The following is a 26,253-nucleotide window of genomic DNA, read 5'->3' on the forward strand; positions in this document are numbered from 1 at the left end:
GAAAAGAGAAATAATTTCCTATTTCTAAGAGATAAAAGGACTTATTCCTAAAAACTGCATCCAGCTTCTGAACAGGTTTATCTGGGGATCGGGATAATAGTAACTCTGTTAGAAAATCATATATTGTCCACCAGCAATTTGATTTTCACTTCTGTGACGGTCTGAGGTCGAAATGATCAGAAGAAAGCAAGAGAAGAGTGCATAGAAAAAGTTTTGTACTGCAGTTCAAAAGCCATGGCAACTGCACGAAAGAGAGACAAGGCAACGAGGTTAAAGTTAAGATGAGAGAACAAGACTCCTCAGTCACACTTGAATTGGTTTATTTATGAATTGCAAAGGAAAAGCCATTTTAAAAAGTCTGAAGATACAGTTATGAGGTTGGCAGGCAGCAGGATTGGCAATATAATTTTGACATAAAGCAAAGAGGAGCAGAAGGGTGACATTAAAGTTGACCGATCGAGCATCAAAGAAATTTATGTTATTTCTGAGACAAAAGGGAACATTAAAACGAAGAGAGCTGGAATCTGGGGAGCGCATCACGATTTGTACAGTGTTGCTATTTCCAAAATTAATACCACCTAATGCAAGCAGAAAGCATTCAAGTCATTCCTGAACACTCCACCAAACTGCAAATTTTATTCCTCTAGTGCTACCTCTGTATTTTTACTGTGTATCTTATTTTACTGCATGAATGGGGCTTCTCCCAGGAATCTTATTTTAAAACCTCAGTGTACATGGAAAAAACTAAGGGATACTGGTTTAGACCATAGCAGCTTTAGACATAAAATCACTTCTAATTCTCCATCCACAGGTTGCTATCAAAAAAACCAAGTCACCCACTGCCAGAGGCTCCAACACACTTTCTCCAGCATTTATTACATCAGTAATTGATGAAAATACCCAATTGCTAAGAAAAGCTGAGTCTGACATGTATCAACTTAAAGAAAAAGTGAATCAGAACCTTGATCTTTATAAAATTGGCCGTAAAGTGGTTCAAAATAAACTTTGCATGCAGATAGTGATTTTTAACTTAGTGTGATCAAGCAGAAATGTACTTCGTTTATGTTTTAGTTGCATTCAATTTAACCACTTGAATTTTCAAACCCAAAGGTCTATTAACAATTTCCAGTTCAAACTTTCCCTTTTAAAGCGCTGGTAATCCAAACGTTGCCCCACAACATATAAGTGTTAAAAGAGTTTAACTGTAGGGCCACACTCCCCCATCTCCACAAAGAAAGTGCGTTATGTGACAGACTATCGTATTTTTCAGACTATAAGACGCACTGGTGTATAAGACGCACCAAGATTTCAAAAGAGGTAAGAAAAACAAGTTTTTTGCCTTCCCTCAGTCCCCAGCAGCCCTCTGCAGGCTTCAGCAGGGCTGGGGCAAGGGAAAAATGCCCTCGTTGGGGACTGAGGGAAGGCAAAATAGCCTCCTTCTTTGTGAAAAACGGCTCGTTTTTTTCACAAAAATGGGATACAGGGGCGGGGCTTCAGGAGGCCAAAAATGGCTATATTCAGTGTATTAGATGCACCAACATTTCCACAGTGTTGTTTTTTGGGGGGAGGGGAAGGTGCGTCTTATATAGTAATTAAAATAGTTTTTAAATGAAGGATTTGTTTTTGCTACCTCGTTGTTTCTCGTTTCTGAATCCCCGTCGTCATATTCTCTGTCTTCAGCCCAACAGTCTGTTCTCTCACTGAATTTGTCTTCAGGAGAACTTAGCACGCTTGAATTACATCCGTCTTCCTTAGACGCCATGAATGTGGGAGACATTTTGTTAATATAAAACAAAGAATTTTGACCTGATTTTAGAGGCGCTTCGCTGCGGAATTCTCTTACACGACAGTTTTCTAACGCATTGCATTCAGGACTTGTTTCATCTGCTGGATTATTTTGGTCTGAAGTTTCAGAAATGGCATAACAACATGGAAAAATATCCACTGCTTCTCTGTCATCATTGGATGTCATGTGGTTTGGATACCCTGGTGATGTATTTGGGCTCAGGCAAAGTTCTCCGAAATTGTTATGCGGAAGAGAGGCGGATTTTGATTCAAGGTGATCACACCGAATTAATGGTCCTTCTAAGATAGTATCCCCAGGTTGCAACTGACACGGCTTCCTTGTCAGTGAAGCCTGATGCCCTATAAAAGATAAACATGCTCTTGAGTGTGTCTCAGAGTTAAAGGGTACATTTGGAAAAGTTCTAATTTTCCTTAAACAGTATCTCTCAAACGAATCTCTCTCCGCTCCGGTTGCATATGGCTTAGCATCTAACTCCTTGTTGCGTTTCGTAAAACTGTTCCTCTCTTGGCTTTTTGTAACCCAGGTTGAAATACTTTGACAGCAAACTCTTTCCTCCTTCTTGTTGATTTTCATGGTCTTTAGATCACTGTTTCCGTCATTGGGCGCATACAGGCCACGAAAACTTTCACTTCTAGCAAAAGTCGAGTCCTCTGCTGACGCTGTTCTAGTCTTAGCCACGTTATCATCCGGGCGCTCTTCATTCGGCAAAGGGCTCTCATAGAAGTTTCCTTCCCAGATGTCATCACAACTATCTAGATACAAAGAGAGAGGATTTTATTAAAAGAGTTTTTAACTGAAGACTGTCCGAAGACTACAGCTGGTCCAGAATGCAGCCGCACGAGCGATAATGGGTGTACCTAGATACACCCATGTTACACCCATCCTCCGCGAGCTGCACTGGCTTCCCATTGGTCTCCGGACGCGCTTCAAGGTGCTAGTCATTACTTTTAAAACCCTACATGGTATTGGACCTGGCTACCTGAGAGACCGCCTCCTGCCATTCACCTCCCAACGACCAATAAGATCGCACAGGTTGGGCCTCCTCCGGGTGCTGTCGACCGGACAATGCCTGCTGGCAGCTCCCCGGGGGAGAGCCTTCTCTGTAGCTGCACGGCCTTGTGGAACGAGCTAGCCGCAGAGATCCAGACCCTCACCACTCTCCCGGCCTTCCATAAAGCAATCAAGACCTGGCTGTTCCAGCAGGCCTGGGGCTGTTGATTAAGTTCCAGCCCCACCTGATGGAATGGAAGTTGTATTAATTTTTTAACATTGTATTTTTAATATTTTAAATGTTTTTACTTTGTTGTGAGCCACCCAGAGTCCCAAGGGAGTGGGCAGCATACAAATCTTATTAAAAGTATGTAAAAAAAAAGTATAAAAGCATTTTTTTTCCTCCTGCCTCCTCATCCCATCCTGGATTTGTTGGTGCCATGCAGCACTGGGATTCCAAATCTCTTCCTACTGGTTCTGTGAGAGAACACTGCGCATGCGCACGCCCACTCCCACGCAGCACTCAGGGACCGCCCTCAGTGTCAGCGCTGGTGAGCCGAGCTGTTTTTTAGCTCAGCTGAGGCACAGGAATCCGCTCTGCCACGCAAATCAGCTGAGCTAAAGAAAACAAAGCAATAGCAATAGCAGTAGACTTATATACCGCTTCATAGGGCTTTCAGCCCTCTCTAAGCGGTTTACAGAGAGTCAGCATATCACCCCCAACAACAATCCGGGTCCTCATTTTACCCACCTCGGAAGGATGGAAGGCTGAGTCAACCCTGAGCCGGTGAGATTTGAACCGCTGAACTGCTGATCTAGCAGTAGCCTGCAGTGCTGCATTTAACCACTGCGCCACCTTGGGAATATAGTCCCCTAATCCTCTTTGTTGCTCTTCTCTGCACTCTTTCTAGAGTCTCCACATCTTTTTTATATCATGGCGACCAAAACTGGATGCAGAATTTCAAGTGTCTTACCAAAGCATTATAAAGTAGTATTAACACATTATGTGATCTTGATTCTGCCCCTGTTAATGCAGCCTAGAACTGTGTTGGCTTTTTAAAAATCCTGTACATAAATACCTAGACCTCACTTCAGCTCATATGTTTTTGGATTTCAGTTCATGAGCTACAAACATTATTTTATTATTATTACTCCAAGGTCCATGATATGCATCAAAAATGCAAAAACTGTACCTTGAAAGGTGCCATATGATTCAATTGAAAGCATTTTTCTTCCAGTAGCTGAAAGGGCCTGGCAAATATCACTTGGGGAGGAAACCTTGAGTTTCTCTTTGCATAATGATATAACAACCTACAATGACAATTATATCGAAAGATATTATAAGTTATCTAGCTATGTTTTCATATGATCCAACAGATTAACACTACCTTGGAAACTTCAGCATTTTGCATCTACAGAGGTTCTATACACTGTATATATCATCCTTTTTCAACTACTCAATTTATTACATGTATACAATTTACGATGTAGCATAACAGTTGAAAGTATTTTATGCTGTTTAAAATATAAATATGATAATAAAATATAATATAGTTTATATTGGGGAAACATCTTTTGTGTACCTAAACTTTAGTTAAAATTCCATCCTTCATTCATTTTTTGGTAGTGGATTTTAAATGAATAAAAAGGCTTTGAATTAGGTTTGTAATACATTATGGCAGTAAATCAAGTTTCAATGGTAAATCTGCAGTATCTCCTAGAAACTAAAACAGACATTTCCAGGAAACAGAAATGTAATTAAAAATGCAACTCAAGTTGAAGCACTTTGCTCTTCAAGAGATTTATACTCAGGACATGAAAATGAAAAAAATGAGTATAGGTAAACCCAAGTTTATGAGTGTAATGAAAATGGTGAATGAAAAGATCATTGTTGGGTTGTTTTCATTCAGAAGCTTTGTTCAAGGTTGCTCAAGATTTATTCTGGGGAAGAGCTGGATTGGTGACTTTCTGGAAGGCTGTTGTGATATACCTGTGAGATTGAAAAGATCTGGGGCCTTTATCTAAATGAAATAGATTATCTGGATCCCTTCCAGTCTGTGTTTAGATCTGGACATGAGACCAAAGCTGCACTGATTGCTCAGATAGATGACCTGGGTTGAAATGTGGAAGAAGGGTGTATGTTCCGTTGCTTCTACCCTGTCTCCCCAAAAATAAGACCTCCCCGGATAATAAGCCCAATTGGGCCTTTGAGCACAGGTGCTAAAACAAGCCCTATCCCGAAAATAAGCCCTCCCCAAAAATATTGCACCACAGCAGCAGCCATGAGGTGACCACACTCGCCACATCCTGCACCTCAAAAATAATAAGACCTCCACGAAAATAAGGCCAAGCACTTATTTCAGGGAATCAAAAGAAAATAAGACCCTGTCTTATTTTTGGGTAAACACGGTATAATCTCTTAGTAGCATTTAATAGCATCCATCATTCTATTCTTCAAATGGTGAAGAAACACCACGTATGGAGGATCTTTCTGGAGTGTGCCTGATTCTAACTGGTGATCATGAAGGGAGATGTCTAATGTATGGTACCCCAGATCACAAGGAGAAATGTCCCTCTGTGCTCTACTCACCCATTGTCAGCCTCTGCTTTGCTGCTGCTTCGGCTGCCATGAAACGGGGAGGGAGGGCATGGTATTTGGGAGGGGTTACTAATTGTGCTGGAGGAAGTTTCTGGAGTTCAGCTGCCTGTCGGACTACGCATGCGTAGGGGATTCCCGCCAAGGCTAACGGCACCGACATTCCATCTTAGTGATGCCTTTTGAAGTTATCTCACACCTGACACTTGGGAGAATTATGATTGGACTGTAACTGTGATGCCAAGGGGTGGGGAATGGATCATTCTATATATCAATCGCTTTCGCGCCTAAATAATCAGTCTTCGCTTCGCTATGCCTTTAATCATTTATAATTAGTAAAAGTACACTTGATTTCTACCTATGGAGTCTCGTGGTCTTCTTTCCTAATTACCCAATGAAGAGGTGCTGACACCCATGATATTTAAAATCCGTATGAAGCAGCTTCGGTAGATCAAATATCAGTTTGGGATGAGATATCATCAGAATGCTGCAAAATCTCAGTTACGCAGCATCACCCGGCGAGGCCAGATGTGCAGTAGCAATTGTCATTTGGCATCTGGAGGCCTGGGAGGGACTGCATGGGCCGAAGCAACTTTAAATTGGAGGAATAGATTTGGAGGGCTCTCCGGGGCTCCTGGCTGTTACTGCAGCAACGGACCGAAGTCAGGGGCAAGGAAGCCTTGATCCAGGTCCAATTGCTTTTTGTGTTTAATTTAAAATGGTGGACTCAGCTTATAAAGCTAATGCGGGTTGTCTCCTGTCTACCTTCTAGGCCTAGGCGATTGTCTCATTTTATCCTGTCCATGTCTTCATCTTTGGATAGAAGGCTTAGGTTGCCCTACTCAAGGGAGTAACCTCGAAGTGCTTGTCTTCATCTTTGGATAGAAGGCTTAGGTTGCCCTACTCAAGGGAGTAACCTCGAAGTGCTTGTCTTCATCTTTGGATAGAAGGCATAGGTTGCCCTACTCAAGGGAGTAACCTCGAAGTGCTCGTCCCTTGAGGTACATTTGCCGTCCCACAATTTTGTCCTTCTACAAAGCCCTGGATTTTACTGGCACATTTGGGACATTACCCTGTGGAGTGGGAGGGGGAGGAACTGAGAATGCTTTACATTGGATTCGTGTTTTGATTTATTTATTTTTTTTAAATTGAGTTAGTGCAACATTATCTATTATTGTGGGGGTTTGGGATTTGTTAGAGAGTTTGTTGTTCTGCTTTGTAAGATGCCTTGAATCTTTGGGAGCTAGCACATAGTATACATTTTTGCAATAAACAAACAAATATAATGTACTGTATTTTTCAGAATATAAGATGCACTCCCCCCCCTCCTCTAAAAGAGGCTGAAAATTTGGGTGAGTCTTATACTCCAAATGTAGCTTTTTCGAAGCTTTTTTCCAGCCCCAATGAGGCCACTGACGAGTGAGGTGATCTTCCGTGCTTTGCCTGCTGTTCTCATTGCTGCTCCTTCCAATGATCAGCTGTGCTTTAGCTGATTTTCATCCCCAACCAGGGGGGGAAGCATCTGTGCGCGCGTTTTAAACCAGCAAACTTATATGCTGAAACTGACCAGACTAAGGGCTAGCCAGATGAATACCTGGTAGGCAGAACATTTTTTCCCTATTTTCCTCCCAAAAACCTAAGGTGCGTCTTATTTTCCGGTGCGTCTTATACTCCAAAAATACGGTACATAGGAGCAATGTCAAAGTATTTGAGCCAAACAAACCAAGTAAGTCGCCAAGTCTAAAGTGAAGTCTTCGGATTAACAAACATTGCATACAATCCTGACTTCTTATGTTAACACACATGATATTATAAGTTATTACTGTTAGCATCATAGATGCTATGAATCTATAATTCATTTCCTTGGAATGCATTATTTTAAAAATTCAATTGACTATATTTATTTGGAATGTTTGGCTCCTATAAACTCAGCATTGATAAGGGAAATGAATGTTTCCAAATTGTTACCCTTTTGTTAAAGAAGAATAGTAACACCTATGCGGAAATGACAAATTATATTAATGCCAAACAACGTGTAATATCTGCACTTCCTTATATGACAATAACGCTTATATTTCTTTACCCATACTTCAGCCAATTATCTTCCAATGAAACAGTGAAAGGAAGATTGGATGATCGTTGCTACTCACGTCAAATCAAGATCAGCTGGCAAAATAATCTTTACCTCAATATCTGGCCTTTCTTTAGGATTTTCTTTCTGCATTTGTCCAAGCAGAGCATACAGATCCTGGCTAAATTCCAGCTCCGTTCCAGTTTCCATTGTATACTCTAGCGCTGCTGTTAAAGTCGCTCCTAAGGAATACAGATGGGCCTGCAGAAATTAAAAACAGAAACGAGGCACTTTACCAAGTACCACTTTGTATTTAAACCCAACTTAGCTTCATTAAAGCCGGTGAGTTATAATTAACATTATCAGGAAGCTTCAGCTGATGCAGAATGCGCTACTCAGGCAGTTTTCTGTGAGCTGCCCTGATTGCCAGTTTTGCTTCTGGGTCCAATTCAAGGTGTTGGTTATCACCTTTAAAGCCCTTCATGGTGTGGGTCCAGGCTATCTCACCCATGCCGGCAGAAGGACCCCATCTGTCAAAGAATTTTGTTCAACGGGGGTCTAGAAGAGGAGGCTTTTCCGCCGTGGGTCCCACCCTCTGGAACATCATGTCCCCTGAGGTGAGATCCATGCCCTTCCTTTTGGCCTTCCGGAAGGGCTGTGCCAACTGGCCTGGGGATCTGGCATTCTGAAGATGGTTAAGGAATTAGATAACAGCCCCATCTCCTCCCACCCTCCCAAAGTGCCTACTTTGCTCCCTTCCTCTCCATCTGGGTCAATTTAATTTTCAATGAATTTTATATTTAAGATCTCTATTGCTTTAAATTTTTTATTGGACATTGTAATTGCAAGCAGCCTAGAATCACCCTTGGGAGATGGGCAGCATATAAGTGGAATGAAAGAATAGCAATAGCAATAGCAGTTAGACTTATATACCGCTTCATAGGGCTTTCAGCCCTCTCTAAGCGGTTTACAGAGTCAGCATATCGCCCCCAACAACAATCTGGGTCCTCATTTCCCCCACCTCGGAAGGATGGAAGGCTGAGTCAACCTTGAGCCGGTGAGATTTGAACCGCTGAACTGCAGATAGCAGTCAGCTGAAGTGGCCTGCAGTACTGCACTCTACCCACTGCGCCACCTCGGCTCCTTACATCTCATTATTGTGTCCAACATAGAAGGACCCTTACTGACATGCCAGTATAGAATATTTGAAATATCTTTAAATATATCCCTTCATATTTAATAACGCAAATGCTGTTTCTTCCCTTGACTAAATACTGTACTTGAAGGGGAAAAAAATCTGCATTAAGCTAACATGGAGGCTGGGGGGTCAGAGTATATATCAGGAAAACATTTACCCATTTCCCCGATTCCCAAGCCATCTCTTTGTACTAAAACAAGAAGCAAACCCTCACAAATACAACATAAGGGATGAACATCTTCTTCAATGTCTCAAATGAAACATTATTATCAGGATCACATAGTTCTGGGAAGGAGCAAACGTGGCAGAGTTAATTATACTGAATAATGCAATGATAGATTCATGCATCACGCTGTTGCAATATGATAGGTTTATTTTTTATTTATTTATACACACAATCATCAGCAGGATGGGAAATAGTATCTGAAACAACTCTGACGTATTGCCAACATGGATGATTCTTTTAAATTCAGGTTAAAAACAAAGCTAGTAGTTTATCAGATTTCCACTAGGTGGAGCTTTCTTCAAGTCAGTTCAAATTGTTCATTCCAAGTTTAACAGAACTGGTAACTCTGCCAAATATTCCTCTGAGCAATATCAGGAGTTATACTTTAAACATTTTTAAAGAATTATAAATTTAACTTCATTAAAACTAATGAGTTTTAAAGTTCTTAAGGGCTCTTTTAACGAAACGCAAGGTACAAGTAGGAAAGGATCGAAGTAGAAATTTCGACAAGGAGAAAATGCAATTTTTACTTATACATGAACTTAATGAAGACTGGAAATCTCTGTCGCCAGGTTTCATAAAGAGCACAAGAGATGGGTAAAGGCACAGCTTCAAGGATGTGGTGGCTCAGTGGCTAAGACGCTGAGCTTGTCGACCAGAAAGGTCAGCAGTTCAGCGGTTCGAATCCCTAGCATCGGGTAACGGAGTGATCTCCTGTTACTTGTCCCAGCTTCTGCCAACCCAGCAGTTCGAAAGCACGTAAAAATGCAAGTAGACAAATAGGAACCACCTTTGGTGGGAAGGTAAACAGCGTTCCATGTGCCTTTGGCATTTATTCATGCCAGCCACATGACCACTGAGACGTCTTCGGACAGCGCTGGCTCTTTGGCTTTGAAATGGAAATGAGCAGCGCCACCTAGAGTTGGAGCACAGCGGCCCCGCAACCCCTGGGATAGGTCTGAGGGTCCAGGCCGGCAGATGGGAGGGCCTGAACACCTCACAGGGGGGCCCCCCACCGCTGGAGGCAGAAAAAACTGACCCCTGGGCCGCAGCTACGAGGAATAAATTTTCAAGCAAATTTAAGCAATTTAAATGTCAAATGAAACCGAATATAGAATCCAATTGAATCAACTTAGCAAAAAAAAAAATACACACTATCTCTCTACTCACAACTCAAGCAGTGCTTGGACCAAGAGACTGAGCGGAAACTGGGCTAGAAAGGCAGGAAGGAGAATTTAAGAAGTTTTACCCTCAGTCTTGGACCAATCAGGCTTTGAGAATACCCACACGCGACCACTCCCTCTCTTCCACTGAAAAACTTTACCTTTACCAAGCAAACCTGACATTTGTAATCTAAGAAATTCAGATATTAATTGGCAAGATGTCCCCTTTGAGTTTTGTTGGACAATTCTTTAGTGAATCTGGATTCCCCCGGTTGATTTTGCTCGTCAGAAGGTCTCAAAAGAAGGTCCCAGTTGCCAGGCATCTGAATTTAGTTCCCGTGACCATGGGAAGGCTGAAATGGTTGGAAGTGTGAAAAATGATTTCCCCCCCCCCCCCCAGTGCTGTTGTAACTTTGAACGTTTATTAAATAAACTGCGGCAAGTCGAGAATTACTTGTTTTTGGTAACATAACCAATAATCAATTATCAGAACCTATTTTCAAATAAATTTTGGAGGGCAACAAAAAAAATGAAAAAGAGGGGTGATTGGCTCACCTCTATTGGACGTGCTTAAATAAACCCTCCCAATTCCATGAAAGTTATAGACAAAATGCATATTAGTGCAATGAATACAAATGATCACACAGTTTCATTTTTTAAAAAAAATCATGGATGGAAAAAACAGAACTGAATAGCTCAATGCATTTTTGAAACGTGAAATTTCCAGCAAGCATCTAATTATCCACAATAGCTTTCCGTCCTTCTGAGGTCAGGAAAAAGAGCATCCAGATTGTTGGGGACAATATGCTGACTTTGTAAACTGCTTAGAGAAGGCTGTGAAGCTGTATATAAGTCTAGGTGCTATTGCTACTCTGTGAATTAACATGCTTATAAAATCATACGTGTGAAATATGAACGAAATTGGATTTGGGAGAAATATAAGAGGGGTGATGGGGAAAACTTTAGTTATGGTGTTACATTAACCTTTGGGACCAAATATAATATATTAAACATATGTTGTACAATATATTGTGAGTCAAAAAAACCTATCCAGTACTCAGAAATGCAGCCTATGTTTTTGTCCCCGCTTTAAAAGCAAACTTTTCTGAGACCAAATCTTGGCTGAAAAGTAAGTTATAAATATGTTAAATGCAATCAAGCAATAATTATGCTAATATATTTGGCTATTTAGCAGATAAAGTAAGCAAGCTGAGCTCAACGCAGAGTTTTATATATTCTTGAAGTGATGAGTTCCTGAGAATGATTATTATTGGGGCCTATAATCTTTTGGCTCCAAGGGGCTCCAAGTCGTGAACTGTTTAAAAAGCAATCAGATATACCGCATTTTTCACACTATAAGATGTACCGGACCATAAACTTTAGAGGAGGAAAACAAGCCGGGGGGGGGGGGGGGGGAATCTGGCTCTGCCTCTCAGCATCCATCCAGTATTCACCTAGCTAGCACCCTTTGAGTCTCTTTGAGAGTGGGCGGCATGCAAATTAAATAAATAAATAATAATAATAACAATCCTTGCATCAAATAGCAAACATCCCGATCAGCGTTAGCATGTTATCAGAACCCCAGCAGGTCAGCTGAGCTGCTACCGCATGCAGGGAATCCTGGAGCCTTCGCTGCCGAGCAGCTGATTGGTGGCTGAATTGGCCTCCCGGAATACCGCTGACCAGTTGTTCTAGGTGGCGGGGATGCCCGCCTCCCCACACCCCCGCCAATTGCTGCTGCCTATTGCCCCTGATCTCCACCGCTGCTGATTGCCACTGATTACCGCCACCACCGACTGCCGCCACCGAGAACGGTTGACCAGCAGTATTCCGCAAGGCCAATCCAACTGCCAATCAGCTGCTCGGCAGCGAAGGCTCCACTGTTCCCCGACAGCAGCAAACGGCGGCAGCGGTGACAGATGGCATATTCGTGCTATAAGACGCATAGACATTTCCACCCATTTTGGGGGGGGGAGTGCATCTTATAGTGCGAAAAATATGGTACATTCAACAGAAAGTCCCAATCCTTCAAATATCATTCAGCACTCCAAGGGAAAGATTGGTAGTTTGGTGTAGTGGGAAAACCTTGCCGTGAAAACTGCAGAGACTTTCCAGGAGACAGCACTCATTCGAAAGGGCACACACGCACAAACACACAGAAACTCTTTCAAAGAAATAATTAGGAATTTCCCGAAAGAACATGTGAGATTTCTAAGTGAAATTTTGATGCTTGTTTTTAACTGGTTGAAAGCATATATACTATGCTTGATGCATACATAACATTTATGTATGCACTACATATATACTATGCTTGATGCATACATAATGTTTTTTCCATCCCATAAATTTTATCCTTACAACAACTAACAGCAACATGACATTAAAAAAATATCTAGTATATTTGCAATAATACGTTATTGTTTCAACCTAGCTTTTGAACACAAGAAAAATTCAAAATACAAGCTAGTTTCAGGTGTGGCTCCTTGACAGAAACGCCCAGCAATCATGGAAAACTGAAGAGGGAGAAATTTATCGATGGAGAAAATAGGAAAGTAGCAGATAACGGTTATCTGAAACAGAGGCGTTGAACCTCTGTAAGACAAAACCAAGAAAGAAATGGATAGGATGTTTTAAATCACAAGTAGGAAATTAATGTAGATTTTTATTTTCATCTTATGGTCATTGTTCCCCTTTAATTTTCTTCATTTTTGCCTTCAAGTGGCATTGAGAAGAGCCGAGGTGGCGCAGTGGTTAGGGTGCAGTACTGCAGGCCACTTCAGCTGACTGCTATCTGCAGTTCAGCGGTTCAAATCTCACCGGCTCAGGGTTGACTCAGCCTTCCATCCTTCCGAGGTGGGTGAAATGAGGACCCAGACTGTGGGGGCGATATGCTGACTCTGTAAACCGCTTAGAGAGGGCTGAAAGCCCTATGAAGCGGTATATAAGTCTAACTGCTATTGCTATTTAAAATATACGAACTTCTCAATTGAAGTATGGAATGAGGTTCCCTGCCATTATCTGGACAACAAACAACTGTTCCAGAAATATTACCAAACATGGGGTGAAAATTATTTTAGCATGTGTTATGTGTATAATTGTTCTTTCTATTCAGCTTTAGTAACCCAATCCATTTATCACATTACATTCCATAAAACCTATCTCAGCAAAGGAACACCTTTAAAAGAGTAGGGCAAACTTCTGATTACATTTCCATTTGAAACTTACTCAGTGAAACTCAATCACGTCTTCTGTTTCACATAGTTTTAGCAATGGAAATTTTAAGCAAAATATGCAAACCTCAACAGAGGACGAAAGGGACACATAAGGAAAGAGGCCCCTGAAGGCTGGCACACTATTTCTGTGAGAGTGTATTAGTTTAAAGGTGCTACCTTTATTGGATCAGGAAAAAGAATATAAACACGCAGTCGAAGTTTATAATCTCCCTTCCTTAAATCAAGGGAAAATACCTTAAGCCCAAAGAAAAGAAAAGGTCAGATGGATTTAACCAATATCATTTACAGAAATCTGCCCATAAGCACTGAAACTAAAAGTTGCAACTGTACGTAGACAGATAGAGTTAGGTGAGTTAAACTTAAGGAAAAGCACAAAAAGCAAAGTAGTTTTTTTAAAGAAAATTTTGCAGACACACGCTGTTTAGAATAAAGTAATTATAATATATCTAAAGGTTGCCAAAGAAGTGGGGGGAAGAAATGCTTGCTGTTCCTTAGTTAAATAAATGAGTCACATTTTAAAAGCCTGTATGATACAACAGCTTAGATGCTTAGATGTTTTTAACACTGGGCACTCACACACCGCGCGAACGAGGGAAATCCATATTTGCAACCTGCGGCATCAGTTTGAATGGCAGCTTTGTCATATGGACAAATGCCCGTTTGAGGCCGAGCTGACACCAGCCACATTGCTTAGGCCCAGCGGAAGAAGCCTGCTGTTGCGCCAGGGAATAGAATGAATCTATTAAAGAAATCTCAGGTGGGAATTTATGTAGCAAGCCTTGTTGGAAATGCACTGCCATCCTCTTCGCGGTGTGAGTGCAACTTAGGGAGGAAAGGAGGCAGGTGGAATTCCTACGGGGAGAAAGGAAGCCCGTCAAGATGGAAGTTTTTTAAAAACTAAGCATTTCATTAAAATGCTCAGCGTTGGCAAAAATTTATGTTTTAATTGCAAATTTGAGGCAGAAACTAAATTTAAAAAAAAAGCAATATACAGTCTAAAACAGGAGTGTCAAACTCAAGGCTCGTGGGCTGGATGCAGTCCATGGGGTGCTTAAATCTGCCCCACGGGGGCCGACCTGGAAATAGCAAATAGAATAGAATAGAATAGAATTTTATTATTTGTATGCCGCCCTTCTCCGGGAGGACTCAGGGCGGCGAACAATTCAAGGGGGAAAAAGGGGAACATAAAAGACAAAATACAAATAATAAAAGTAGGCAACAGTCGCACAACCATACATGTCGAGAGGGAAGGGAACTCATCACCCCCAGGCCTGCCGGCAAAGCCAGGTTTTGACGGCTTTTCGGAAGGCCTGGAGAGAGGTGAGGGTCCGAATCCCTGCGGGGAGCTCATTCCAGAGGGCTGGAGCTGCCACAGAGAAGGCCCTCCCCTGGGTAGTAGCCAGGTGGCATTGGCTAGTAGATGGAACCCGGAGGAGGCCAACCCTGTGAGATCTAATGGGTCTGTGGGAGGTAATTGGCAGCAGGCGGTCTCTCAAGTACCCAGATCCAATACCATGAAGGGCTTTATAAGTTACGACTAGCACCTTGAAGCGTATCCGGAGACTGATCGGTAACCAGTGCAGCTCGCGGAGGATAGGTGTAATGTGGGTGTACCGAGGTGCACCCACAATCGCTCGCACGGCTGTGTTCTGGACGAGTTGAAGTCTCCGAATACTCTTCAAGGGCTGCCCCATGTAGAGTGGCTCCTGGTGCCTCTGGCAGCCGAAACAGGGTGTGGGGGGGGGGCGTATGCGGCCCCTGTCCGGCCCATTTTGGGCCTGGACAGCTTCTTGCAGCCCTTTTCTGGCCAAAATGGGGCACCGAGGACACAGGACTCCTGTGGCCTGTTTTGGATGGAAAAGTGCTACAGGAGGCATCCATCCCATATCCACCTCCCTCCCCCCCCCCCGGCTGGTCTGCGGAGAACTAGAATGCTGATCCAGCCCTCGAGGAAATCCACTTGGACACCCTTGGTCTAAGGCTTTCATTCTTTTTTAAAATATGTACTTATAGTTTGTTCAACCATACTGTCCATTAATCTGTGGTCCCATTATTAACTGAGAGGAGAATGCTCTGGCTTCTTTCTCATTCCCTTGAAATGTGCAGAGCTCAACCTCCAAGACTAAAGATGCAATAATACATCAACTAGGAAGATGCGCTTGTGATTTTTCCTTCCTCACTAAATAACCATAAACTGCGTCCTAGCTGAGGAAAAAGTTTCAACTCACCCACAGTAATGCTTATAATAATATAATATTATTATTATTATAGGCCCAATTTAGTCTAGCGGTTAAGACAGCAGGCTAGAAAAAAGGAAGCCGTGTTCAAGTCCCGTCTTAGCCGAGGTGGCGCAGTGGTTAGAGTGCAGCACTGCAGGCTACTTCAGCTGACTGCAGTTCTGCAGTTCGGCGGTTCAAATCTCACCAGGCTCAGGGTTGACTCAGCCTTCCATCCTTCCGAGGTGGGTGAAATGAGGACCCGGATTATTGTTGGGGGCGATATGCTGACTCTGTAAACCGCTTAGAGAGGGCTGAAAGCCCTATGAAGCGGTATATAAGTCTAACTGCTATTGCTATTGCTATCGCTATGTCAATTTTTGTGAAGGAGGCGGGGTTTTGGGAGGCCAAAAATGCTGTATTCAGTGTATAAGACGCACCTGGATTTTCTCCCTCTTTTTGGGCGGGGTGCGTCTTATACTCTGAAAAATCAGCAGAGTGACTTTGAGCCAGTCGCTCTCTCAGCCCAACCCACCTCGCAGGGCTGTTGTGGAGAAAACAGGAGGAAGTCATGTTGAATATGTCCCCCACTTTGAGTTATTTTGTAAAAATAAAGACAGGATACAAGCAAACAAACAAATATACGTCTTATGGGTGTAATGGAATTATGAAAGCAGATATCCTGGACAGCAGAGAATATGATGGAATGTGAATAGAATGGAATGGTTAAATAAAAATTGGGTATATTGCTTAAAAATTTTTTAGATGGACGAGGCAGAGAAGGCAGGAATAAAGGATAGGCAGCTAGGATATTTGCCGGAAAAGTCAGTTTTGTTGGATTGTGTGATTAAACAAATTGCATTTTTAAAGAGAATTCTTACTCCGTCAAAGTGGCCACATAAGGAGATGATCAGGCTGAGCCAGAGGGAGGGATCAAGTGTGTCACCAGTCTTGAGTCTCTTCCCACCCACAAGGGATCTAAGTCCAGCCCTCATTCAATTCGTTAACGCTTATCTACTGCTAATTTGCCTTGACCATTAGTAGTTCAGATTTTTGTAGACAATGAACTCATGCTTATTTGAACAGCCTTGGTCCTTATTTCTTGTGCCTGATGGGCCATTTCTTCTCACTTTTATCTTCTGTAAATACATATAAGTTTACAAATTTTGCAACCTGCATTTCCACTTGTGTGGAATTTAAGAACAACTCACCTCATCTCATTTGACAACTAAATTATTATTGCCAAGTCTATGAAAAATAAAATTCTAATGTTTTCTATAACTTAGAAAGCACAGGAGGAGAACATTGGAAGGAATCTTAGAATCTGGATCACAGAATATTTGGGCCAGTCTGTTCTAGGAGTCAACATCTTATAGAGAACTCCCGGATTAATCTTTAGCCCAAGGACAACTCAGGGATATATGGCCTGTAAAGCTGTTTGCAATAATTGCATTTTGGTGATTTTTTTCAAATACTGGGACTTCCAGTTTTCAGCAAAATTGCACCCACTGGTTCACTTAGCAATCCCAGCAGTCACTTTACGACCCCCACATTCACTTAACAATCTGTTTTTGGACAATCATAACATTTGATCATAATTGGCAGACTCCATTACAGTTATATTGAGGACTATCTGCATTGTAAAGTCTGAGAACCTCTTGATTTATGAGATGGTGCAGAAATGGTCATCAACAGATGAAGAATATGGTGTCAGGTTCTATTGCACTATTATATCTGACTCAAGAGAGCCTGTTCTGGTTCTGGGTCAAGATTTGGATGCAATGCAGGATGCAAACTGATCTGATGCTGATCAGTTGATGCTGAATCTATATAACAGCCTATGGATTGCTTCCAGATGTGGAAAACACTTGCAGATTGCATTCCCATAGGAATCGATACATCACTTAAGTACATTCATGGATCTAGCAGAGTCGCTAAAAGCCTAATTGACAAAGTCCTTCAGTTGATAAAACAATTATGCCCCCCCCCCCTGATAGGGGACAGCTTAGGCAATTGATACATGCCCTGATAACCTCAGTTTTTTAATTACCGTAATTTATCCTGTGCAGGGCTGTCAATATGATGGAAAGCTAGGCTAATGCAACGTTGAGCAAGTTACTGCCACTGCAATATAATGTTTTTTTTTTAAAGAATTTTACTGGCTGCCACTTTGCCACCAGGTCATGTTTAAGGTTGTAGTATTAACCTATTTGAAGCTAAATATGCCCAATGCGATCATCCTCAGATGATGCCTGTAGCTATTTCATCTGATGCCGTGCAGAAAAATACATGATCAGAGGTAGCTCTCGTTTTTAGAATCTTGGTTGGTCAGAAATAAAGCAAATAATTCAGGGTAAGTTGTTAAGTATAAGTTTTTTTTAAAAAAAAATCACTATGACACGATTACATAACCGTATTCTTGTGCAACCTGTGACCATTTTCGCAAAACAAAATGTATTTTATAATGTATTGAATTTATTTTAAAATGCTATACACTGGGAAGAATTTTTTTAAAGTCGTAAGTACTCTTGATCTTTAGTTCACCATTCTGCTCAGCTGAGTTAGCAATAGCAATAGCAGTTAGACTTATATACCGCTTCATAGGGCTTTCAGCCCTCTCTAAGCGGTTTAAGAGCCAAGGTGGCGCAGTGGTTAAATGCAGCACTGCAGGCTACTGCTAGATCAGCAGGTCAGCGGTTCAAATCTCACCGGCTCAAGGTTGACTCAGCCTTCCATCCTTCCGAGGTGGGTAAAATGAGGACCCAGATTGTTGTTGGGGGCGATATGCTGACTCTGTAAACCGCTTAGAGAGGCCTGAAAGGCCTATGAAGCGGTATATAAGTCTACTGCTATTGCTATTGCTATTGCTATTACAGAGTCAGCATATCGCCCCCACAGTCTGGGTCCTCATTTTACCCACCTCGGAAGGATGGAAGGCTGAGTCAACCTTGAGCCGTTGAGATTAGAACCGCTGAACTGCAGATAACAGTCAGCTGAAGTGGCCTGCAGTACTGCACCCTAACCACTGCACCACCTCGGCTCAGTTCTCAAGTAAGCTTACAATAATTTTAAACAATGCAAAAAGTTTAAAAATAGACTGAAGTTAATATTGAAGTAAATTAACAATTTAAAAAAATGCTTCGAGACGTTACTGAGCAGATGTGAGGAAGCTACAGTGGTGCGATTCTACAGGGCGGGGCATAACCTTTTCCTAGGGGGTCACAGCAACACTTGTAATAACAACACAAATAATTCATACACCATTCGAAAGCCCATCAAAAACTGAGTTTATTGACACGATTTAATAGTCAGTATGACCACCATTAGCCCTTCAAACAGCATTCAAACGAGGTGGATAAGAACACAACAAATCTTCAAACAGTTCCGTTCGATTTTCCAGATTTTTCAACACAGTTTCCAAATTCATTCTCAAAGTTTCAACCGAATATCGATTTTGACCTTGCTCCTGAATCATCAGAGCTTCCACTTCATCCTTAATTATGGCCCCAATGTTCTCTGCCGGATTGAGATCTGGCGAATTTCCCGGCCAGACGTCATTCGTTTTCCACGAATTTGAAGGATTTCTTGGGCCACTTTTCGGTTTCCTTTTCGTTGTTTGCGACTGCCAGTTGCAATGATGGCTTTGCTTTCTTGGGACAGTTGCAGAGGATGCCCTTCTCCAAATTTTGTGAAACATTCTTGGGCTGTTTTGTTCCAATTATCAGTAACCCAATCCGGATGACGTTTCAATTTGTTTGCAATCCATTTTCGATTGATAAACGTCGCTCCAGCATCGCGAGCCTCTCGAAAGGCAATGCATTTTATTCTGTCAATGATCCTTTGTTCTTCCGAATCGAATTTTCCAGCCATTCTTAAAGCAAATTTAACATTTAATAGCTCATTCAATTCAGTTTTTTATGGGCTTTAAAATGAGGTGTCGCGGAAGTTGTAAACTGCTGTCGATCTTGCTGTGACCCCCTAGGAAAAGGTTATGCCCCGCCCTGTACTTGACCTTTTATGATAATAAAGCGTCCCTTGAAGACCTGCGCAGTTGTACCAGCCAAGATTTCAGAAACAATCACTAATAATTAGAACTACATCAATGCATATGATATAATATCTAACAGTCCCTTTCAACTTTACCTTAATTCCTGATAATCTTAAGGGTGGCTTGTGGATTTTTGTTGGCAGAAGTATGGAAGTGGTTTTTAATTCTTCCAGGATGGTTTTTATATTTCTCAGTCTAAGCCCACAATCCTGGAACTTCTTAGCAATTTCGCTTCCATAAAATTAGCTGGGTGTGACAAATACCAGACCTGCTCAGATATCACATTCTAGCACAGGGGTGTCAAACTTGATTTCATTGAGGACCCCATCGGGGTTGTGTTTGACCTTGGGGAGGGGCAGGGGGGTATGGCTGTGGGCGTGGCCAGTTTGGCGTCACTCCTGACGGGGAAACTGTGGTGACTCTGCCAGCGAAAACAGGCTCCCGAGCGCTGTTTTCAGCTGCCACCGCCTCTTGCAACTCTCTACCAGTGAAAATGGAGGTTGGGAGGGCTGGGTTTTATCTGGCAGAAGCATCTCAGGCCTGTCTTTCACTGTTTCCAGGGCAGCCCCACGAGCTACTTCTAAGTACCCGGCGGGTCAGATCTGGTCCCCGGGCCTTAAGTTTGAAACCCCTGTTCTAGCAAGACCCAACCTAAGAGAGAATTCATCTTTCTTCTTCAAAATACTTTTTTTATTTTCCATTTTCATAACATATAAATCACATGTATACTATTACATAGCCAACATCCTATTGTATTAAGTAGTAATTACATCTGTTCCTCTTGCCATCAACGCCCAGAAAGATTAAAACCCATTACTAGGTCTTCTGCTCTCCATACACCTCTTTCTTCTACCTCTCTCCTACCTCCTTTCTTCCCTCCATCATCCTTTTCTACTCTACTTCCCCTTCCTTTCTCCTTCTCCTTCTCTCTCTACATTCCACTCCTCCTTATCCTTCTCATCTTCCCCCCTTACCATCCCTCCTATCCCTCTCTTCCTATCTTTCTTCTCTCCTCTGCTTCCCACTCTCCCAAGAGAGAATTCATCTTAACATCACCACACATATGGAGTCTTTGGTACTCTCTGAACTCCGCTGCTTGCTTACCAATGTTTCATTACCCAATTAGGCAATATCATCAGTCATCAGAGTCACATTGATAATATACCTAGTTGAATAGTGAAATATTGGCAAGCAAACAACTAACTCAGAAAGCACCACAGTTCAACCCTCAGCTACACATATTATCTTCTGATTCCCACACAAACTGGACTTAACTTTTTTAAATAATATAATTTAAACAACAGAATTTTGAGTAGAAAACCAACACTGATGAGGCCTTTGGATTATCTTATCTTGGAAGCTAGTGAATAGGTGGGTGTAATTAAGATTCTAATACAATTCAACCCTAAATAACATTTAAGAATCATTAGACTAGGAAGATTCATGTGTCAGTTATCCAGAAAAATAAAACATTCTAACATTATTTTTGGGGGCAATACCAAATAATGTTACAGCTGGCTACAATCTTTATAGTTAGCCCATCAACAAATACATACAATGAAACACACAAAACATGAAAGTATGTTTACTATAAATGAATACATTTATCAAACATTTTCTTCCATTCATTATGGAGTAATTTCATTCTGTCATTATGGAGTAATTACTTAACAGTCATTGTCCACAAATAAAAATGGCAACAGAGGATTTATATAAAATACATTCTGACTAAATTCTAGGGGAGAAACCACACAGATATTCATATTTTGGAACCATACCAAGCATTCAACATTTTAAGAACATTTCTTTACAATTAAAGATAGTCTGAGTTGTACCAGAAGAGTTGATTACTCACCTCAAATGTGTTACCAGTTTCATCGATCTCTGGTGGGACAAAAGCTCCTTCTGGATCATCTTTTAAAAGAATTTCACATTAAAGCATTAAAATCAATCCAAGACAGATCAAAAAGCAACAAATGGTAATATTTTTAGCTTAAGTTTAAAGATGTTGGTTTTTACTAAGAGCGGGGAGTGCTAGGATTTCCCTCTTTGTATTATAATCTGCTTTTGTAAACCACCTGGAGTCTTTACAATTTTGCAAAAATATAAACGCGTGTGAGAGATAAATTTAATACAAGGCTCCAAATCATTTAAAGATAGGTTGAGTCTAATTTCATGTTAAAAATATCTTTACATTAGTGAGCAAAGCGAACTTTTTCAAACATACAATCTACAACATCTTCTATGTAACACATTATACAGCTTGGCTGGAGTGGCATCAAATTTTTAAATGGAGCATTGTCAATATGTTGATCAAAGGATGTATTTGCATATCAAGTGTCTCAATTATTTTGTTTTAAACATTCAAGTACAATGAAGAGACTATTCATAGCCTTTCAAATCTGCTCAGTTCATGCTTTTACACATCACAATCGAAACCATTGCCTCATTAGTATAGGAGAGACAATTCTATCAGAACATTTTCCACAGAATGTGTTCCCTTGTCATTTCAACAAATTACATTGGGGTGAAACGAAACAAAAAAATGTACTGTTAATGCACTTATGAGATTTATCAGCCTCAGTAATGCTGGTATTATTATAAAATGTGTGTGTGTGTGCGTTTGTGTGCGCATTTGTGCGTGGGTTAAAAAGCACAGAACAATCTAGCTGAAGATCTCTGGGGCTGTTCCATTTGTTTAATGTTTAACAAATACTGTCAATCATGTATCGATATATTTCAGAAGAAGACTGAGGAATCTGTTTACATTTAACTTCATATCCTTAACATTTATAATGAAACACTTTCGAGAAGATGTCAAGATCTATAAAGTTGAGAAGGGGGGGGATCTTCCGTAGTTCTAATTCTAGTTCTGCAGAAATAAATGTCTTGAGATTTAAGAAAATAACAGCATGACAACCCAACATTCTCTGTCCTCCTTAAATATCCCCAAGAATAACTTCATCAACTACATAAATCTTGGATACAAAGATTCATGAAAGGACAAATGGAAAAATTAGGGAAAGTTTCATTGTTTTGATTCCTGTACTACACCACACCAAGATCACGTCCCAAGGCAGGACCAACTAGGAATCAACTTCCCAAAATGGGCAAGTCAGAATCTTGCCAGTGTGAGGATCCAATCAAGAACCAGCACCACTAAAACAATCAATCAAGCACAAGCTAACCCTAACCCACCAATCCTCAAACTACAGCCCGTGGGCCACATATGGCCCACCAACGCAAAATATCTGGCCCGCTGAGTGGTGGGATTCAGCCCTGCCCATCGTCCCGTCCCTCACCGTCAGCCTTATCATCCATTGAGCATCAAGTCCAGCTGCACTTCTGGTAAGTTATTTCACCGGTTGAGCTGCACTTCTGATTGCACCGCTGCTGCTAAAGGTAAGGCCGTAAGGTGCTAGGGAGGACCAGCTGACCGAGGGGAGATCTCACCGGTGCAGCCACGTGATCCAGGGCCAGTGGGTGAGGAGGGGAGGGGCAAGTACAGCAAGGACAAAGGCAAAATGAACTGCTAAATTGGCCACACCCAATTAGCAATAGCAATAGCAGTTAGACTTATATACCGCTTCATAGGGCTTTCAGCCCTCTCTAAGCGGTTTACAGAGTCAGCATATCGCCCCCACAGTCCGGGTCCTCATTTCACCCACCTCGGAAGGATGGAAGGCTGAGTCAACCTTGAGCCGGTGAGATTTGAACCGCCGAACTGCAGATAGCAGTCAGCTGAAGTTGCCTGCAGTACTGCACCCTAACCACTGCGCCACCTCGGCTCTTAATCTTCTAATCTAATCATAATCTTCTAATGATCCATCAACCTACAGGAGGTAACACACTACCATTTGTTACACACTTGTGGAGGGGGAGGGAATCTAGTTCACATCGAATGCTCTCCCTGATCTTATTATTGAGATGTTAATGCCAGCATAAGGCCCCACGTAACATCCTAGAAACAAATTATGCATATCCTTCGGAAGTTAATCAGCATACTCCTGACTGAACACCAGCATTAATGAGGACAAGTAAACAGGAAGATATCTGTGTAGAGGAACTGTGGAAGGAACTTCAACATAACATATTCATGACAAATTATTCATGTCTTCACACACTCATTTTTTTCATCAGTCAAGTGAGGCTTTAAAAACACTACATTTTCCAAGCTACAACATGAGGACCCTTCTTGATAAAATGGAAATCCAAAGGCAGAGCTTCAGAATTATGAATGTTCCCAATATGGTTGTTCAGTTGTGGGTTTGTATTCCAGTCTATTAATTTAAATTATTTTGGAAAGAAGTAGAACACTCTTATTAACTCAAAAATGAGCATGGTTTTAAAATTGGGAGGAAGAAATCCATCGATAATTTGTGCTGTGCTGATGAACACTGCTCTGACACCTGAAATACAAATTTCCTGCAAACTCTAGGAATAAAATTGAGGAATATAGTGGAAAAATGAGGTAGATTAAATGTAAAGAATTAGGACTCAATTAATGATAACAGGTTCAGCAAACAGCCTAAGAAAAGGCAGTGAAGATACTAAAGTGATGGATAACCTTTGCCTCTTAGAGTCAAATTATTTATTATTTATTTATTTATTAATAGGATTTATATGCCGCCCAATCCTGAAGGACTCTGGGCGGCTTACAAAAAGAAGAAATATTAACAGCAATCAAGAAATATGCCACAGGCCAATATTTGACAAGAATGAAAGCTTTAGAAAAGTTATTCAGATGGTGGGATGTCTCTACTGGAGTCATACATGGTTTCTCTGTTGCACTCTATGGAAGCAAAAAGTGGACTTTGAAGTACTAAAGGTAAAGTTTCCTCTCGTACATATGTACTAATCGTTCCCGACTCTAGGGGGCAGTGCTCATCTCCATTTCAAAGCCGAAGATCCAGCGTTGCCCGAAGACATCTCCATGGTCATGTGGACAGCGTGACTAAATGCCGAAGGCGCACGGAAACCCTGTTCCCTTCCCACCAAAGGTGGTTCCTATTTTTCTACTTGCATTTTTACATTCTTTCAAACTGCTAGGTTGGCACAAGCTGGGAAAAGTAACAGGAGCTCATTCCATTCCATGGCGCTAGGGATTCGAAGTGCCGAACCACCGACCTTTCTGATTAACAAGCTCAGCATCTTAGCCACTGAGCCACCACGTCCCTTTTTGAAGTACTAGAATAGAAATAATTTTAGCATTAGAAGAAGTACTAGAATTTGGAATGCTTCTTTTGGGGGAAGACTCCTAAGAATACCAGTGATAGCCAAGAAAACAAACAAATGGATCGTCAAAACACAACCCGAATGAGCAGGCTCAAATTATCCTATTCAGATACATTATGTGAAGATCTCTGGAGAAGTCTGTAATGCTGGGGAATTGGAAAGAAAGAGAAAAAGTGGATAACCAACAAGATGCGTGGACTTTGCGTTATAGAAGCAAGGGGTGTGGCTCCTGGAAGATGAAATGGATCAGGAGCAGACAGATTCTATCTACGTGGTTGCCAAGAGTTGACACTCTCTTAATGACACGCAAATCAATCACTCAGTCCTTATAAGGGTAAACTTGATAACTTATTTTCAATTATCCGTGGCTGAAAGTATAGATTAAAGAAGCTGCTCGAAAGATATCGAAGTATGTGTAAAGTACCCAGTTACAAGTCTTCAAAATAGTGAGCACTGTTTTCAAAAATGCCAAGAATCACCAGGAAACTAACCTGCAAAAGAAGACAAACTGGCTTTGCAAATAAGCAAAACAATAGCAATAGCAATAGCAGTTAGACTTATATAGCGCTTCATAGGGCTTTCAGCCCTCTCTAAGCGGTTTACAGAGTCAGCATATCGCCCCCAACAACAATCCGGGTCCTCATTTCACCCACCTCAGAAGGATGGAAGGCTGAGTCAACCTTGAGCCTGTGAGATTTGAACCACCGAACTGCAGATAGCAGTCAGCTGAAGTGGCCTGCAGTACTGCACCCTAACCACTGCGCCACCTCGGCTCTGGGGCTGGAGAAAAGGTAAGTTCATTATAGTTTAAGTCAGGGGTCTCCAACCGTGTCAATTCTAAGACCTGTGAGCTTCAACTCCCAGAATTCCCCAATTCCCAGAATCTTTCAATTATGTGAATTGAAATACAGAAGTCTTAACATTGCCAAAGTTGGAGAGCCCTGATTTAAACTAAGACCCAAAGACAGAAGGCATATCTTAAGTCAGTAGGGTACAGCCAATGAGTGGACAAAGTTACTCTAGCCATATTTGGGTTTCCAATAAAGTTAGAGGAGGTATTTAGTCAGGTACCACTATGTATTGCATTGCAATCTACTGGAAGTAATATAACTGCATTGCTAAAATAGGAATTTAAAAGTTAACGTGGAAACATGTTAAGATTTGTCAGGCTGGCATGACAGAAGTGAGTACATAACACAAAATTATCTGCTCCATTTATTTTGGGTCACATAGGGAGCTTCAGCAATTTAATATCTTCCAAAGAATATAATGGAAATATTTAAGGGGAAAATAACATATCATACCTGCAATAGGCCCATTGAGACACTTTCCACGTTGTTTTAATCTCAGGTTTTCTCTGAATCGTAAGGAATTTACAAGATCCTTCTGCTATCAAGATTGTACGGGCATCTCTGTTTTCCCCCCCTGTTGCTCTCTTTTCAATATTATCTGAGAGGCCTTGTTTGACAA

The 26,253-nt window shown here is 41.5% G+C and overlaps 1 protein-coding gene across 1 annotated transcript in view; it reads right to left on the minus strand.

Moving 5' to 3' along the window:
• Positions 1–26,253, minus strand: part of LOC116518369 (kinase non-catalytic C-lobe domain-containing protein 1-like) — a 72,927-nt gene that overhangs the window by 39,234 nt on the left and 7,440 nt on the right. Inside the window, 5 exon segments of the mRNA XM_032231703.1 lie at positions 1,628–2,145; positions 2,341–2,559; positions 3,991–4,108; positions 7,579–7,725; positions 21,404–21,462. Of these exon segments, the coding sequence (XP_032087594.1) occupies positions 1,628–2,145; positions 2,341–2,559; positions 3,991–4,108; positions 7,579–7,725; positions 21,404–21,462 (1,061 nt within the window).

This window comes from Thamnophis elegans, chromosome 15 (assembly GCF_009769535.1).
Source record: "Thamnophis elegans isolate rThaEle1 chromosome 15, rThaEle1.pri, whole genome shotgun sequence".
NCBI classification, from domain to species: Eukaryota; Metazoa; Chordata; class Lepidosauria; order Squamata; family Colubridae; genus Thamnophis; species Thamnophis elegans.